Here is a 16920-nt window from a genome sequence, read left to right as displayed (position 1 = left end):
CATAAATATCTCATAATCAACTTGACAAGAACCACCACAGAAATCTTAATATTTGGTTTGTCTACACCATCAATGCATTTGGGGAAGTCTGTTATCTTAATATGTCTTCATTTTCAATACATGAAAATGATCAATTGCCCCACTTCATTAAAGCTTTGTATAATACCTTTCAATAAAATGTTATCAATTTCTTTACATTTTATTTTTTTGTTCTATTTATACTTTAGTACTCCATATTTTTGTCTTTGGAAAGTGATAGAATTCTAAAAATTCAGTTTGGTTCTCTTTTCTTTTTACATCTCGTCTTCTTTTTAAAAATTCTATTATTTATTACTATTATTTTTTGAATAGAGTTACTGGGGATTGAACTCAGGACACTGGGCATGCTAAGCACACACTCTACCACTGAGCTATACCCTCCCCTTACATTTCATCTTCTAACTCACTGTTGCTGATATATAGAAAAAATAGATTTTGTATGTTGACTTCATATCAAGAAACTTTTATAAAGTCTCATAATTCATCTGTTTGATCCCTTGGATTTTACCTGAATATAATCATGTCATCGTTGCATTTTTATTGGAATTGCATTAATTTGAGGAGAACTAACTATGGCGGCTACGGAGGTACACTACTCAAGTCTCTCTTCAAGAAAGAACTTGCCGTTCAATTGCAAGTACAGACAGAGCTGGGCCTCGAGCTGTTAGCACCTTTAAGTTTCACTTCCGCTTTCAAGCCAAGGTCATGTTTTTTTCTAGGAAGGCCTCCACCAGTGACTGAGTACAGAGAGGGTACTAGGCAACTGGCCACTTCTTCCCAGTGCAAGATTCCTCTAATGGGCATTTTTTGGCTTTGGAACTCACCACGGGGTTGACTGAAACCTCACATTGCAGGCTGAGGCCCTCCTGCCCAATCTTGCTTTTATTTCTCATATACGTTAATCCCAAATAAAACCCTTGTACTCTCAACTCCACCTCAATGTCTCCGCTTCACAGAGAAGCCACAGACACTGACACATTGACATATTTATACCATCGAGTCTTTCCATCCAAGAAAACATATCTCCCCACTTATTCTATTTGTTTGTTTGTTTGTTTTACATTTTTTTATTGAGTGATAGTCATTTTACAATGTTGTGTCAAATTCTAGTGTAGAGCACAATTTTTCAGTTATACATGAACATATATATATTCATTGCCACATTTTTTTTTTGCTATGAGCTACCATAAGATCTTGTATATATTTCCCTGTGCTATACAGTATGATCTGGTTTATCTACTCTGCATTTAAAATCCCAGTCTATCCCTTCCCACCCCCTGCCCCCTTGGCAACTACAAGTTTGTATTCTATGTCTATGAGTCTGTTTCTGTTTTGTATTTATTTATTTATTTATTTTAGATTCCTCATATGAGTGATCTCATATGGTATTTTCTTTCTCTTTCTGGCTTACTTCACTTAGAATGACATTCTCCAGGGACATCCACGTTGCTGCAAATGGCGTTACGTTGTCGGTTTTTATGGCTGAATAGTATTCCATCTTATAAATATACCGCATCTTCTTTATTCAGTCATCTGCTGATGGACATTTAGGCTGTTTCCATGTCTTGGCTATTGTGAATAGTGCTGCTATGAACATTCCCCACTTATTTTATTTTTTAATGTCCTTCAAGAAAATTTTATAGTTTTCTGCATATTCATCTTATACATTTTTGAGTTTATTACTAGATTTTTACAAAGTTTCTTTTTTTGCTGACATAAATGAGATCTTTTACTCATAGTTTTTATTTATATATTTTAAAGCTATATAGTAGGGCTCAAGAGTTAATAACTGTTTTATTGTTTCATTGTCATTCATTTCTAAATCATTTTCCTGTTGGATTCCTCAAAACAAACAAACATAAAAACAAACAACAGCAACAAAAACCCGAAAACCTACTTCCATCAATAGAGACTGCATAAACAAGCTGTGATATGTTCAAACAATGGCATATTAGTCAATGATTTTTAAAAAAGAATAAATTACTGATACACGAAAACATGGAGTGGACAACTCTTATAGACATTGTGTTGAGCAAAAGAAACCAGGCACAAAATGTATGTACTGAATTGTTCCATGTATTTGAAGTTCAAGAGCAGGCAAAATTAATCTATAGGGATAGAATTGAGAAAAGTGGCTACACTGACTTGAAAGGGGCACAAGGGAACTTTCCAGGGGATATAAATGTTCTGTATCTTGATTTGGGTGAAAAGTCATCAAACTGTACACTTAGGAGCTGCTCCTTTTACAGTATGTAAATTATAGCTCCATAAACAAAGCAGGGTGTGTTTGGTTAAAGGACTCCACTTTTCTTGCCGATTCTCCACCTAAATAAATGACTATCTCATTGTCAAACCCAGAACCAAAGAGTCAACTCCGATTCCTTCCTCTCCCTTCTGCCCCATGTGTCACTAACCGCCCACATATGTCCATTATTGACTAGCTCCTGAATGGCGGCTGACTCTGAAAGCTTCTCCTTTTCTGTTGCTACCAGGGTTCAAGTCTCCTGAACCTCTCTCACCTGAATTGCTGCAGCAGCCTCCTTCCTAACTGATCTCCCCTCCAGGTCATCCTCCCCGATTTTTCAGGGAAGGCAGGAGGCAGTCAAATTTTTCTGAAATAAAACCCACATCTCCTGCACAGCTTAAACCTCTTCAAAGGCATGTTATGGCCCTAGGGATAGAGTCCAGATGCCCAAACATGCTTTAAAAGGTCCTCCATGATCCTGAGCTTGCCCATCTCTCCAGCCTGACCCCATTTCTCCACTTCCGAGACTCTTTTACTCCTGATACCCCAGCCTTCATGGTCTTCCTTCAGTTCCCTGAATCCTTCTTTCTCCTCCACCCCTCTTTCTCTCATCTTCTGGCCTTTGCACATGCTGTCCTTTTGCCTAGGACATTGTCCCCACTCAACCTTTCCTTTTTTCTTAGCTAACATTTTACTCAATTTCTTGGTCTCAATTGGAATGTCCATTCCTTGAGGATGCCTTCCCCAAATTTGTTGGCTAGATGACTATCTCCTGCCTCAATCTATGATCCCAAATCAACCTGCCCTTCCCCCAGCTTCACATGCATCACACATCACATGAGGCGTTGATATGTTAAGTCCTCAATAAATATTTAGATGAATGAATAAATGAATGAAGGAGAGCAAGGACTGGAAGGGAAGAGCCAGTCATCAAATTCAGGTCATGATATCCAAACCCACCCTCATATAAAGAGGTGCCCAGAAAACATAGGGAGCACATTTGGGGCCAGCAGGGTTATCCACTATTTCTCAGCTGGATATATTGCTTCTCACATCACCTCTCATAGCTGTAGAAGGTGCCCGTGCTTCAACTGCCAAATTTGTTCATTGTAGCTCTTAGGCCTCAGGCCGTAGGAAAATAACACCCCCGTTTCACAGGTGAGAAAGTGCAAGCACAGAAAGGACTGGGAATTTGTTCAAGGTCACAGAACAAGCTAACAGGAGAGCTGGGTTGGCATCAGTTCCCCTGACCCCTAGGCTTGAGGTCACTACTCCATTTTGGGATTCTCCATGACCCTCTAGGCCAGGTGTCCCTAGTTTGGCCTTTATGGGGACTGGTATTTAGAAGTCCTGTTGAAGTTCCTTGCATCCCCTACCTCTCTGTGCCAGAAACCCGCTGTACATGATTGATAAAGCCGGTTCTTTTCTGGGCCCCTGCTTGCTGCTACCTGGACAGGGGACCCCCAGGGCCTCAGCCCTCATGCCCTGACTGAGGAAAGGTCCCTGCTGGAGTCTTCACATGACACACTGCATGCATATGTAGGACCCACTGGTTGCCAAGCCAAATATGGCTCCAGATTATTCTCGGAAACAAATACATTGTTTTGCTCTGGATTGCAGGAATTGCTAATTAGGGACTTTTATTTTGGGCAGTGTTCCTTGGAGCTGGCAGACAGATGGAGCAGGCGACTTGCTCCAGGGGCATTGCTAAGCGGAGGGAACTATCCATTTCTGCCCCTGTTACGAGAGCCGGCCCAGTGCTCTCCAGCTCCTGCCCTTAGGGCCTGAGACAGAGGCCTCCTGGGAGGCCTCCTGGCTCCCACTGGTTTCCTCTTCCCTGGCAATGGCTCTCAAAACACAGATGCAAGCCCCTGGTGGTCTTATCAGCTATATTAACCTGCCCCCTAGCCAGATAATTGTCCCAGGGAGGACAGCAGAGGTCTTTCTTGGGATTTCCTAACTGAAACTGAGAACAAGAATCCATTCATCACAGCAGGTGGGCATGGAGACACAGAATCTGCTAGTGGCCAGGTTTTGGGGCATCAGAGAGAAAAAAGAAGAAGAGCTGAAAGTATTTGAAAACCGCCTTGCCCCTGGTCCCACTAGCTCCTGACCCCCAGCTGTGTCCCTGCTCTCTTGCAGGTTGGTTGTTTGACACTCCTTCGGATTCTGTGAGCTGATAAATTCCTCTTTTTTTTTTTTTCCTTTTTTGTTCTAAACTAATTCAGGTTGCATTTCTGTCACTTGCAGCCAGAAGCTTAGTGGTGGACAGGGTTCAGGGTCACACAGAGGTTTCAGGCTGCAGCTCAATGGCCCAACGGTAGATAAACTGCTTGAGTATTTTGGAGTTATGTTGTCAGATCCCAGCACATGAACCAATCTGCTTCAAAGCAGCTTAAGGAAAACTATTACAAGATGGAGGAGGAGAGAAGGTAAAAGACAGTGGGGTGAGCTCCGGCGAGAGGAAGCAGGAAGAGGCCAGGGAGTAGAGAAGCAAGCCAGGGAGGTCTAACAGGCTTCTTTCTGATTTAAGCCCTGTTCTAGACCTATATGCCTCTCCATCTACCCTCAGCCTCTTTTTTGCCTTCTCAGCTCATGAATTGAAAACCAATGCTCTGAACACCTTTACCTGATTAAATAAAAACACACATCAAGATCCAAGTCCAGGAGGTAGGGTACAGCTCAGAGGTAGAGTGCATGCCTAGCATGCACGAGGTCTTAGGTTCGATCCCCAGTACTGCCATTAAAACAAACAAACAACAAACAAACCTGATTACCTCCCCTCCACTAAAAATAAATAAACAAATTAAAAAAAATTCTTCTTTAAAAAAAAAAAAGATCCAAGTCCATTACTGCCCGTGAAGGGAGACCCAGGCTTAGAGACAAAGGGTTGTGTGGGAGGCAGATTCCAAATACAGGGTGGGTAGCAGCACGCAGATATCCTTCTGTCCATCCCCCTGCCTCTGACCCTCCTAGAACCCATCTTAGTCACACCTCTTCTGTGATCAGCTCTGTCCAATGTTGATTTTGCCCAAGGAGGAATGTAGAATGGAAGATAAGAGAAAGAATAATCTCTCTCTCTCCTGTAGGAAAACTGCTTAGAAGCTGCCTTGGAAGAATCTAAGAAGCTCTTCCTGAATAATTTGCAGCCATCTTGTTCTCTTCTCCAATTCCTTCATGACCCAAACTAGAAAGAACAAAAATAAGGAGGGTGCTGAAGCCTGGTACCCCATGCCCCAAGCCAGTCCATGCCATAACAGCCTCATCTCCAGTGCCCACTGTGGGGCTGAAGGAGCATGGGGAAGGCTCCCACTGACGTCTTTGGTGGAGGCGTTAGGCCCCCAGATCACAGAAAAAGAAATATCAAGGCCCTGTGAAAAGTTTCTTGTCCTTACTGATAATTTTTACAATACAAGTTAAAATGTCGCTGGGGTACCTCTCTCTGCTCACCAGTTGGCCCTCATATGCAGCTGCCTGATACCCACATTGGAACAATCTTTTTAGAGGAAGATTTGACAACACATACTGCAATTTTAAATATTTGTACCTTTGACTTAGGAGTTCTAATTTTGGGAATCTATTCTATGGTTATGCTGTAGGTTCAAATCCTGGCACCAACATTAAGCCTAACCTTATAAACTTGGGCAAGTTTCTTAACCTCCTCACGCTTCAATTTCCCCATCTATGAAACATCTATGAGACAGTAATAGTACTTAGCAAGCTGTTGTGAGGATTAAACGGTTAAGTGTATGTAAATCTCTCAATATGTAGTAAACAGTGCCCATAGTAAGTGGTATACAAATGTTAGCTAGCATACTGTATCATTATTACCCCCATCAGCGCACCAAGGACACACAAAAGGCTAGACATAGCCAGATTCTTCATAATAGTGAGAAAATCGAAGCTATCAAGTTAAAATATTAGGTATGACTACATGATGGCATACTCTGGAGCAATTGTTAATAACACTATAGATTAATCTGTACCATAATAGGGGGAAAAGAAAAACTATTCAAGGTACAATATTAAGTTAGTTATAGAAGTATATATAGTATGATACCATTGGTATAAATAATGATGATGATAAACGAAGCTATGTTTGAATAGATCATGCTGAATGAATACACATGAAGAAAAATCTATAGAAACCAACCTGAAACTTTTTAATTGTATATATTTGGGTATAGAATTGGGAGAGATACTTCTATTTTTTTGCATTATAAATTTTAACATGTTTGTCTTTTCCCAATGAGCCTATGTTACTTTTAGAGCCATTGAAAAAAATAACAATAGTGGAACCCAAAGCATAAACCAACAACTGAACATGGTTTGGGGTTGGGGGGGACAGAGAAGGACCCTGGTGGTGGGTCCTTTGCCACCCACCCCTTTGTCTCCTTCTGGCCTCCTTCTGGCCTCGTGATCAGTGAAGCCTAGGGGCAGCACAGGGGTCTTGGGGAGGAGAGTTGGATATGGCAGAGGTGGCAGTTGGGGGCAAACATCATCTCTGTTGCAGCCTCGATGGCTTTATTCCTTGTTAGTCTGATGGCTGGATCTCGCCTTTGTCCCTGCTTTTAAACAAATCCTTCAGGAAAAGAAAAAAAGAGGGGGTGGAAGAGAAGAAGAAAGGAGAGGAAGAGGGGAGAGACAAGCGTGAGAGCTGCTGTGTCCCTGCATCTCCATGGCCCCGGGAAGTGGGACGTGGAGCTGCTCCTCAGCATCCTGTCAGGAGTCGCCATGGAGACTGAGTGCTGGCCTCTTCATGATTAATACTCTGAGGCAGCTGTCTTCTTGGAGTCTTTTAAAATACACACTATTATTTGAACACAATGATATTTAGAGCAGAAAGATCAAGGTGGGGAGTTGGGGAGGAGACTGCAGCATTATCAGAATGATGGCAGGGGCTGGGCCCTTCCCAGAAGGGAGAAAAGGGAAGCGTACTTCTGATCCGTCTCCTCTCCTCCCTCCCTGGATCCAGACCTTCCAGTCTCATCCACTGTGACATCAGCCTCAGCCCCAGCCTCAGTATCCAAAGGGCCTGTGCAGCACCGGGCATGGGGCTGGGCTCAGTGAACATCTGATGAATGAGTTTGTTCATTCACTAATTCATTCAGGAATTGTCTATTCAGTGCTTGCTTAGGAAGTAAACTCTCCTTCTCTCATTTTTTTCCATGGAAATCAGAAATTTCCTCTCACCCTCCCCAAGGTCACACACCACCACCACCACCACCGCCACCAATTTCTGCACTGACTCCCAAGGGATGCTGTCCTCCTCAACACGTGTCTGATGTGACCCACAGTGTTCCTAATGGCAGTCACTCCAGGGAATTCTTGCAGGAAAGGGCACCAGCCAGATGGAGTTTGCACATCTTACCCCATTTGAAAGGCTAGAGGAAGATTCTCCACCTAAAGCCATTCTTAAAGCGAATCCTTTTGTAAAGTGAATGATCTTTTCCTAAATTATCTGGTGGAGTAGGCTGGCCTGGGCCTGACTCTCAGTCCCACCACTGAACAGAAGTGTGGCCTTGAGCAAGATATTTAACATTTTCAAGTCTGTTTCCTAATCTGTGAAATGGGTCTTCAGTTCCTTATTCCATAGAACTTTTGCAATGGTTAAATGATGTTTGTAGAGTGCTCAATGTATGTGATTTCTCACTTTCCTTGTGTGGAAATTAGTGTTTTCATATTTGAAGTGTGAATTAAAGTGGAGCTCATAGCTCTAAGCGCCTCTCTTTTCCATGCCCACCCAAAGACCTTTACTCTATCTGGGCCCAGAATCTCTTTTTAAGCTGTTAAAATTTGGGAGTAAGAGGAGCTGAGCTGGGAAAGGATACAAAACGCCTATTTCCCCTCTGTATTCCCTCCTCCTCAAGGAACCAAATGCAGACGCAACTGCCTTCCAGAGGTAACCGCCCATTGTGTACGCCTGTGACTGCTGGAGGTGAGTGGTGGGGGGTAGGAATTTGGGCCAGCCCACACGGGGAGCTGTGTTCCCCATCGCCTCTCCTATTCACTCCTCCCTCCCCAGCAATGCCTCCAGGCCTGGCCTTAAACAAGAGGAAGTTGGACCTTTTGTCTTAACAGAGACCTAGCCCAACGGCCCTTGGCAGAGAGCAGCGATAGCCTGGAAACTTGCCAATGGAGTAGGGGAATTATCCATGACTAAGAAGGGAGAGGAATGCTGTGGCAGAGGGAGGAACAGCAGAGGGACGGAGAACCTGGGGCTGGCCAATCTGGCCCGACGGGGCAACCTGGGGCGCCCTGGACACTGGCCTAGCCAAACTCCTCCACTCCCCCTCCCTCCCAGGCAGCAAGATGCCAGCATGGAGTTGAGACATGTGTGCCCTGTGTGTCTGGTGTGGGCTCAGCTGGCCGTGGCAATACATTTGTTTTAAAATGAAACCCAGGGTCTGAAATAGAGGATAAAAGAAATAGTGCCCTGTGTGTCTGTTCTTAACAGACATGTGTTGGGTTTCTGCATTTCCTACGTGGAAACATGCTTGCTGGTAACATAAAACTATATCCGTGGCATTTGCTAGGTCATGCTGCACGTGCACGATTTCCAGACACAAGAAAATGAGTGCAAGTGTTTCAGCATGTATTTTATAGGTGATTATGTGATGGCACATTCTGTAAACACACACACTGGCAGGGCTGTTGTGGGGTGTGGAGGATAGTGCAGATAGGGATGGAGATGGGTGGAATAAAAACCAGAATCTACCTTCTGGCCCACAGTAGGCACTTAAGGAATAGATAGTGAATTAATGAACATTGATAAATTGAATGAATGAATGTTTGGATAATGAATATAGGGTGAAAGGCCTGAAAATTTGGTGGGATTTGGGCATCCTTGGCATTCTCCCTTGAAAAGGAGAGTACCGGAGGGAAGGGCAGGCTGGGAGATACGTTGGTCGTCATGCTCTAGCCCATCATCCCTGAATGGCTTTATTCCCACTCCTGGGAAAGTCGAGTAGGAGGAGGGAATCCCAGCCCTGCCCTCCCTCCCTTCTGGCACCCAGAGTCCCGAGAATTGTTGTTTTCATAAAGAAAAACATCCTTTCCCATTTATTTATTTAACCCCCTAATTTGGTTCCAGAAAGGAGTTAAGTGAACTTTAACACATAGTAAAACAAAAATTTTAAAAAGATGAGATAATAACACAGAGGGGAAACCACAGCAGAAGAGAGATGAGATTAGGAGAGTAGGCAGGCTTCTTTGCTGGAGATGACTGGCCTTCTGCAGCCAAGAGCCATAGCCTCCTTAAAGTTTAGGGAATTTATTTGTTAAGTTTTGCAGAAGTCCAATTATTTCAGGAATTGATTCCAGGGAAATATAGCCTGTGGATTCCATTTGTGCTCCTGGGACAACATCCCTGGGATAAGTCATTTACAGGAAGGCAAAAAAAAAAAAAAAAAAAAAGTCTACTACAGAAGCATCTCATACCCTGTGGGTGAGGGAGGAGGGAGCAAGAATTGGCCCTACTTTTCTGGAGGACAACTGCCACTTGTCTATCCAAATTTTACAGACTCTTTGATCCAGAATTACACTCGCTGGAATTTATCCCAAAGACACATTCACATTTATGTACTCAAGGACTACAACAAAGTGAATAAAATCAAAAGGTTAGAAACTTCCTATATGCTAATGGATAGGGGACAAACTGAACTCCCTTACTGTGGAGTACTATACAGCCTTAGAAAAGAATGGCTAAGCACTTTATGTTTGGACATGGAGCAATCTTTCAGCAATTGTAAGTAGGGGAAAATTCTATCGCAGGACAGTATGTATGCTTGCATACGGGTATTTTTTTCTGAAAGAATACACAGGGAAAGTAGATGTGGCTACCTCAGGAGGGAGGTGAGTAGGGAAAAGAGAGACTTACTTTTCAATTTAGAATATACACTTCTGTTTTAATTGACTTTTTCTCTCACGATATGGTCCTTTTAAATTAAAGTAAGTTATTTTTTCCAGAACAAACTGAAAAAAAAACTATTAAGAAAATGAAAAGCACACAGATATGAGCAAATTATACATAACAGCAATAATCTCTATGGTTTATTGAGTGCCCCTGTGCCTAGAACTTCATATCCTCTAACCCCATTTCTCTTTACAGCAAATTTATGAAGTAGATATACATATCTCCATTTCACAGGTGAGGAAACTGACGCTCAGGGAGATTCAATGACAGCTAGTAGGTGGCAGGGAGATGATTCAAACCGCAAACTGTGGAATCCTAAGTCCACTAGGTCTTCAGGGAAGGGCACTTACTGGGTATCTGGCCCCACACGGCGCAGCGCGGCCCCGGCGCGCACGGGGCTCCACGCTCGGGGAGCGCGCGCGCACGCAGCGGCGCGGGCCCGGCGGCGGCGGCGGTGGCGACGACGTCACAGCCGAGTTTTCCTTTTCGGGAGTCCCCGGCACACATCCTGTGTCCATGTTTGGGCATTTACGTCACGGCGGCAGGGCCGGGGCCTCCCGAAATGGCAGTAGCCCGGGGAGTCGGAAGCCCTGAGCCAGCGCCACCGCTGCTATATAAGTGGGGGGGCCGCGGGTTGGGGGAGCCCGGCTGCGCTTTGGAGAGGCGAGGAGCCGCCACCCGAGGCCAGTCCCGGCGAGCGAGGGAGCCTCGCTCCCCCTACCCCTTTCCCAGAGGTGAGAGCCCGGAGCCAGGAGCCTGGGCATCTGTGTCTGCGAGGCGCCGGGCGCCCCGACTGCCGGCCTCCCTGCCATCCGCGCGCCCCCAAGCCCAGCGGGCGAGGCCCCTGGAGCCCCGCAGCCGCCTCCGAGCCATGCTCCACCTTAGCGAGTTTTCCGGCCCCGACGCGCTCCTGGTGAAGTCCACCGAGGGCTGTTGCTCCGAACCCAGCACCGAACTGCCCCGGCTGCCCGCCAGGGACCCACCCGCAGCCGCTGGCTATCCCGGAGGTAAGAGAGCGGCTAGGGGTGATCAGACGGCGGCTCAGTGCGGGGACGCACGGTGCCTGAGAACAAGCAGGGACTGGGACGCTGGAGCTGTGGGGGTAGGGGCGGTAGGAGATTTGGGGGTCCTGTGGTGCGCACCCCCAATCCCACCCCCACAGGGCCGCCAGCGCCTCTGCAGGAACCTGTGCTTGTATCAAGGCGTCCTTTTGCCTGTGCACGTGTGTTTTGCGTGTGCATGTTTGTATGTGCATCTTGGGGCGTATGCCGTCTCCGGCTGGATCAAAATGTGCAGAAGGCACTTTGTGTCAGTCAGTGAGCACTAAGAGCTTCTTGGGTAGGGGCTGTGGGCTCCGAGGCACTACTTTTGATGTGCGCGGAGCTGATTCCTGCTCCCTCCTCAGCAGGTGACTTCTTGAGCTGGGCCTTGGGCAGCTGCGGCGCCGGGGGGGACTTAGCCGACTCCTGCTTCCTGGAAGGCCCTGCGCCCACGCCCCCTCCTGGCCTCAGCTACAGTGGTAGCTTCTTCATCCAGGCAGTACCCGAACACCCGCACGACCCGGAGGCACTCTTCAACCTCATGTCGGGCATCCTAGGCCTGGCACCTTTCCCGGGTGCTGAGGCGGCAGCATCCCGTTCTCCGCTGGACGCCTCTTTTCCCGCAGGCCCCGACGCCTTGCTGCCGGGTCTGCCGGACCTCTTCTCCCCGGATCTGGGCGCTGCAGCCTTCCCAGAGGCGTTTTGGGAGGCCTCGCCCTCGGCAGGCGTCCCCTCACAGTGCCTGTACGAGCCTCATCTCTCCCCACCCGACGTCAAGCCAGGCCTCCGGGCTCCTCCGGCTTCTCCAGCGCTGGACGCTGCCTCTGCCTTCAAAGGTCCCTATGCTCCATGGGAGCTGCTCTCAGCAGGGGCTCCAGGGAGCTGTGGGCCACAGGGAGGCTACCAGGCCGCCCCGGAGGCCCGTTTCCCCCAGATAGGGACCAAGATTGAAGACCTGCTGTCCATTAGCTGCCCCGCGGAGCTGACGGCTGGCCCTGCCAGCAGACTGTACACCCCGGGGGCCTACGACGCTTTCCCGCTGGCTCCGGGTGACTTAGGGGAGGGGACCGAGGGCCTCCCAGGGCTCCTGACCCCTCCTAGTGGGGAGGGAGGGAGTAGCGGCGAAGGCGGAGAGTTTCTAGATGGTACGCAGCCTCAGCTTTCCCCGCTGGGCCTCCGCAGCTCCGCGGCGGACTTCCCGAAACCTCTGGTGGCGGACATCCCCGGGAGCAGTGACGTACCTGAACCTCCTGCACCGCCGCCGCCGGCCCAATTACCCCCAGCTAAGGCGCGGCGCAAGGGGCGCCGGGGCGGCAAGTGCAGCGCACGCTGCTTCTGCCCTCGGCCACATGCCAAGGCCTTTGCTTGCCCGGTGGAGAGCTGTGTACGCAGCTTTGCGCGCTCCGACGAGCTCAACCGCCACCTGCGCATCCACACGGGCCACAAGCCCTTCCAGTGCCGCATCTGCCTCCGCAACTTCAGCCGCAGCGACCACCTTACCACACACGTGCGCACCCACACGGGCGAGAAGCCCTTTGCCTGCGACGTGTGCGGCCGCCGCTTCGCGCGCAGCGATGAAAAGAAACGGCACAGCAAGGTGCACCTCAAGCAGAAGGCGCGCGCCGAGGAGCGGCTCAAGGGCCTTGGCTTTTACTCGTTGGGCCTCTCCTTCGCTGCCCTGTGAGAGTGAAATGGGTTTGTAGATTGGGGCGCCGCCGCCCGGCGCGCACAAGAAAACCTGGCCCGCCCCACCGCCCCGCTCCTCTTCCCACTTCTTCCCGGCACGCCCTGAGGCCGGCCTCTGGTCCCGCTTCCAGTTCCCTAGAAGCGCCCGCCGCACACTCCCCGTTCAGCACCAGCTCCGTGGACAGCTCCCGCGGTCCTGGTGCCATCTCCCGAGTCAGCCGCGCTTTGGAGGGAAGTTCTCTCAGGCCACCCACTGAGCAGGCACTTCCTTGGGACTTGACAATCTTCTGTAACTGGCGCACGCCCCACGCCCTCTCCTAGCCCCCCAGAGATAGGCTGGGGCAGCGCCGAGCTGGTCTCGCGCGGGATTTTGTACAGCAATGTCGTTTTCAGCAGCCATTGGTTGTAATGTTTTGCTTTGGGGTTATTTCCTTTTTGTTGTTGTTAATTTTTGTAAAGCAGACGCTACTCTCAAGCAGTTGACAAAACTGTTTATTTTTGCAATTAAAATTATTGTGCTAAAAGCTTACTGAATCTGCCATCCAAGCTCCTGACCATTTCCTACCCCCACCCCCCAATTACTCCTACAGGAGAGTATGTGCCAGAAGAGAAAGAAGATCCTCATGCTCATAGAGCCATTACGCACCTACTGTCAGGCACTCTGGCACGTAGTAGGCATTCAATAAATAGGTACTGAATTAAGGAATGAATTTAATCACAGCTGACCTAAGGATTCAAGGTGTTTCTGGAACTTGAGAGTGGTTGAGAGGCTTAGGTATTAAACACTGTGCATATATTACTCTTCTTGGTCCTCACAATCCTGAGTGCAGCACGAGGAAGCAAAGTAGGTAATTTGCTGGGTAACCCGTCTAGGAACAGACAGCGCCAAACTCAGATCTGTCTGGCTCCAAAGCCGGTGCTTTTTTCCCAACCCCAGAATGGCGGCACCTCAGCTTAATCGTTTGAAAAGGCATCCTACCAAGAGATGAAATAGATTTGTCAACTAGAGGGAGCTCCAGGCAGTAGCGACAGCAGAAGAAGACTGCAGTATTTCAGTGATGTTTTGGAACACCCAGAGTATTGGGTATCACAGAGGCTCCAGCCGGTGCCTATGCATCTATATGAGAATCACATGCTGTTAGGGCCAAAAGGGACTCAGCAATCAGCTAGAGCCTGGATGAGCAGAGCCAAGCCCAGCAAAGAGAGAGTGCTTGACAGAGCCTCATCATTTGCTCTTCCCACAGCAGCCTGTTTGCCGTCTAGCCATGCGCCAGCCACAGCCCCTCTTCCGTTCCAGGTGAACACTCCATGACTCTGTGGGAGTGCAGCTATAAGGGTGATAAGGAAAGTATGATCCTGTGATGAGAAAGGTGGGGAATGGGTGAAAACTGCTCCCCTTTGCTCCCTAAACTCCCAACCCAAAGGCTTTTACTCTTTCTGGCCATCTTGGGCAGACATTGGAGCATTAAAACTGTGCTGTGCACCCCATCTCTCCTCCCCAACAACTCCTCTCTGCTAAGGAAAGGATAGGGCCTGTCTGGGGGCTTCATTCTTTTCTGAGCGGAACTATTCTTTAATTAAGAGTCCTACAGACCGAGGATGCCAGTTCAGTCCAGCTTCTGATCCTTTGGCTAATTCATCCCTTCACACTCAGATGTACTCACCCTCTACCTCTGCAGTCCAATTGACCAGACACAAAATTATCAAGTCAGCACCCATCTTTCTCCCAAGTGTTAAGTGCTTTCATGTGGTTCAGTACCTTGTATCTAATAATATTACCTCTTCTAGAAAAGTTAGCATTTAATAGAGCAGCAGAAGGGCAGTGTTTAACCCTATAGTGAGGCTCAAATGATGGACCATCTGGCACTGTAACAGGTAAGTGGTAGATTCATGGAGACTTATGATGATGATGCCTCATTATTTTACTACTTAAGTGACTTTCACTGATAGGCGTGAACCATCCAACTTCCATGCGGAGTAGGGTAAAAGCATAAAGGCCCAGATTTCAACCAACTGGTCCCAAACGACACAACCTGAACAAAGGAAGAAGAGCAGACAGGCTGTAGGTGGTTGGTGTCTAACCATCCCGCCCTTGCCTCTGTCAGCAGCATCCCATTAACTACTGTCAGCTGTATTGTGCCCCACCTTGTCCTCACACCCACCGAGGCCTAAAATCACTGATGAGAAGACTGAACCCCAAAGAAGTGACTTAGTAGTGGTGCTGGTACCAGAGCCCTGCCTGGTTCTAGAACTTCCAGCTGATAAATCTCTCCTGTTACTCCCAAGGGAAACAGCTTCATTTACCAGAACTTCCCCTTACGAATTTGAGGGAAAAGAATGTTAGGCCAGAGATGGAAAGAATTAAATAAAGCAATCAGAAAACCACCCCAAGCCCAGGATCCAAACATAATCGGGAACTAACAGAGAGCTCATTTTCCTTACTTGCTCCTCTTTCTCATCTGGTCCTCAAAATGTGGGTATTTCTCCAGACTTAGTTCTGAGCCCTCTTCTTCCCCATTTCAACATTGTCCTTGGAGAGCACATTAATTCCTAGGCTTTCAACTATCACTGCTATATAGATAACTTCTAAGCCAGCCAGCTTTGTCTCTACTCCAGCTGAAGCCCCATGGTTCTAACGAACATCTCCATATGGTAGTCCCACCACCATTTCAAATACATTCTGTCTAAAATCAAATCATCCTTCCATATACCCAACTTATGCCAATGAAGACCATCTTTTGTTTGGTTCCCTCAATTTACCTAAATAACTACAATTATTTTGTGGGATTCATTTTTGACCCCCCTCCCCTAAATCCAGGCTGTCACTCAGACCTGTTGGATCTTATTGAAGTTCTAAAGGGTCTTATCTACTCTAATTCATGATACACTGTTTCTGTTTATGTACTGTAATTTTTAGCTTGTGAGCTCATCTGAAGTGGGAATTTACCTAGGCAGTAATATTCTGTGGCCCAGGTTGACAGTATGTTTCTCCCCAGCAGTTTTGTGTTTGCTTCTGCCAGGCATTCCAGGAATATCAACTGATGGAGACCAATCTTTACGTTAATTTCTTGGGTTAGGGTTCTTGTACTATGCAGGTGTTGTGAGTTCAAATTCTAACTCACGTAGTTACAAATTCTCAGAGGCAACTCCCCTACTCCACCCAGGGCCCAGATCAGGACAGAGAAGCAACATGCTTCTTTCCCCATACCTCCTGGGGTTAGTCATGGCACATCTTAAGCTTACTTTTGTTGGTCTCAGTTCCTTTGTTTTGGTCCATGTAGATTTTCTTTCCTTTCTTGCAAGCTCAGCTAAGCATTTCAGAAGTCTGTTGTATTTTGTGAATCAGCCCATGCATTCTGTAGCAGGAGGGACTTTGGCTTATTTGATAACTTCGCTGAAAACTGAAGCCAGAAGATGTTGATTCCTCTATTAAAATATTCTCACCATTTATCCTCTCTGTGCCTATTGCCAGCACCTCAGTCCATGCCACCCCCTCCACATACACAAAAACTTTGGTTATGACAATCACATAATAACATGTGGAGTTGGAAGGAGCTTACTGGAACATCTTCTCTGATCCTTCATTGTATAGGGGAGGAAACTTAAGCCCAAGAAATTTGGGGATTTTCTTAAGGGCATAAAGATGATGAGAGATTGAAGAGAGCATTGAACCTGGGATTTCCAGTTCCAAGACCAGTGCATATCCACATACCCACTTTTTCGCAAGTATTACTGAGTGCCTACCATATGCTGGGCCTTTCAAATACTTCCCAACTTTTTTTCCTTTCCAGGGCACCTGAAGAATTCGACACACATATCAGTAACACCCTCACTCAAATCCTGACTCTCACCCTGGAGAGACAGGGATAAGTAATAAGAATCTTGATGAGGTGGGATATGAGGGAGGGTTTGACAGAACAACCAGAGTGCTGTTTCCCCCCTTTTCACCCCAACCTCTGTGCCCTGTTTGAGACAAGCCTGCAGTACACCGAACT

The 16920-nt window shown here is 47.3% G+C and overlaps 1 protein-coding gene across 1 annotated transcript; it reads left to right on the top strand.

The window, feature by feature from the left end:
- Positions 1-10744: 10744 nt before the first annotated feature.
- On the top strand, positions 10745-13431 carry EGR4 (early growth response 4). Its single transcript, XM_045523179.2, has 2 exons — positions 10745-11206; positions 11608-13431. The coding sequence occupies exons 1-2, from the start codon at positions 10762-10764 to the stop codon at positions 12921-12923; spliced, it is 1761 nt and encodes a 586-aa protein (XP_045379135.2). The 5' UTR covers positions 10745-10761; the 3' UTR covers positions 12924-13431.
- Positions 13432-16920: the final 3489 nt, after the last annotated feature.

Source organism: Camelus bactrianus, chromosome 15 (genome assembly GCF_048773025.1).
Source record: "Camelus bactrianus isolate YW-2024 breed Bactrian camel chromosome 15, ASM4877302v1, whole genome shotgun sequence".
Classification (NCBI taxonomy): Eukaryota; Metazoa; Chordata; class Mammalia; order Artiodactyla; family Camelidae; genus Camelus; species Camelus bactrianus.
This window is presented reverse-complemented; position numbering and strand designations above follow the sequence as displayed.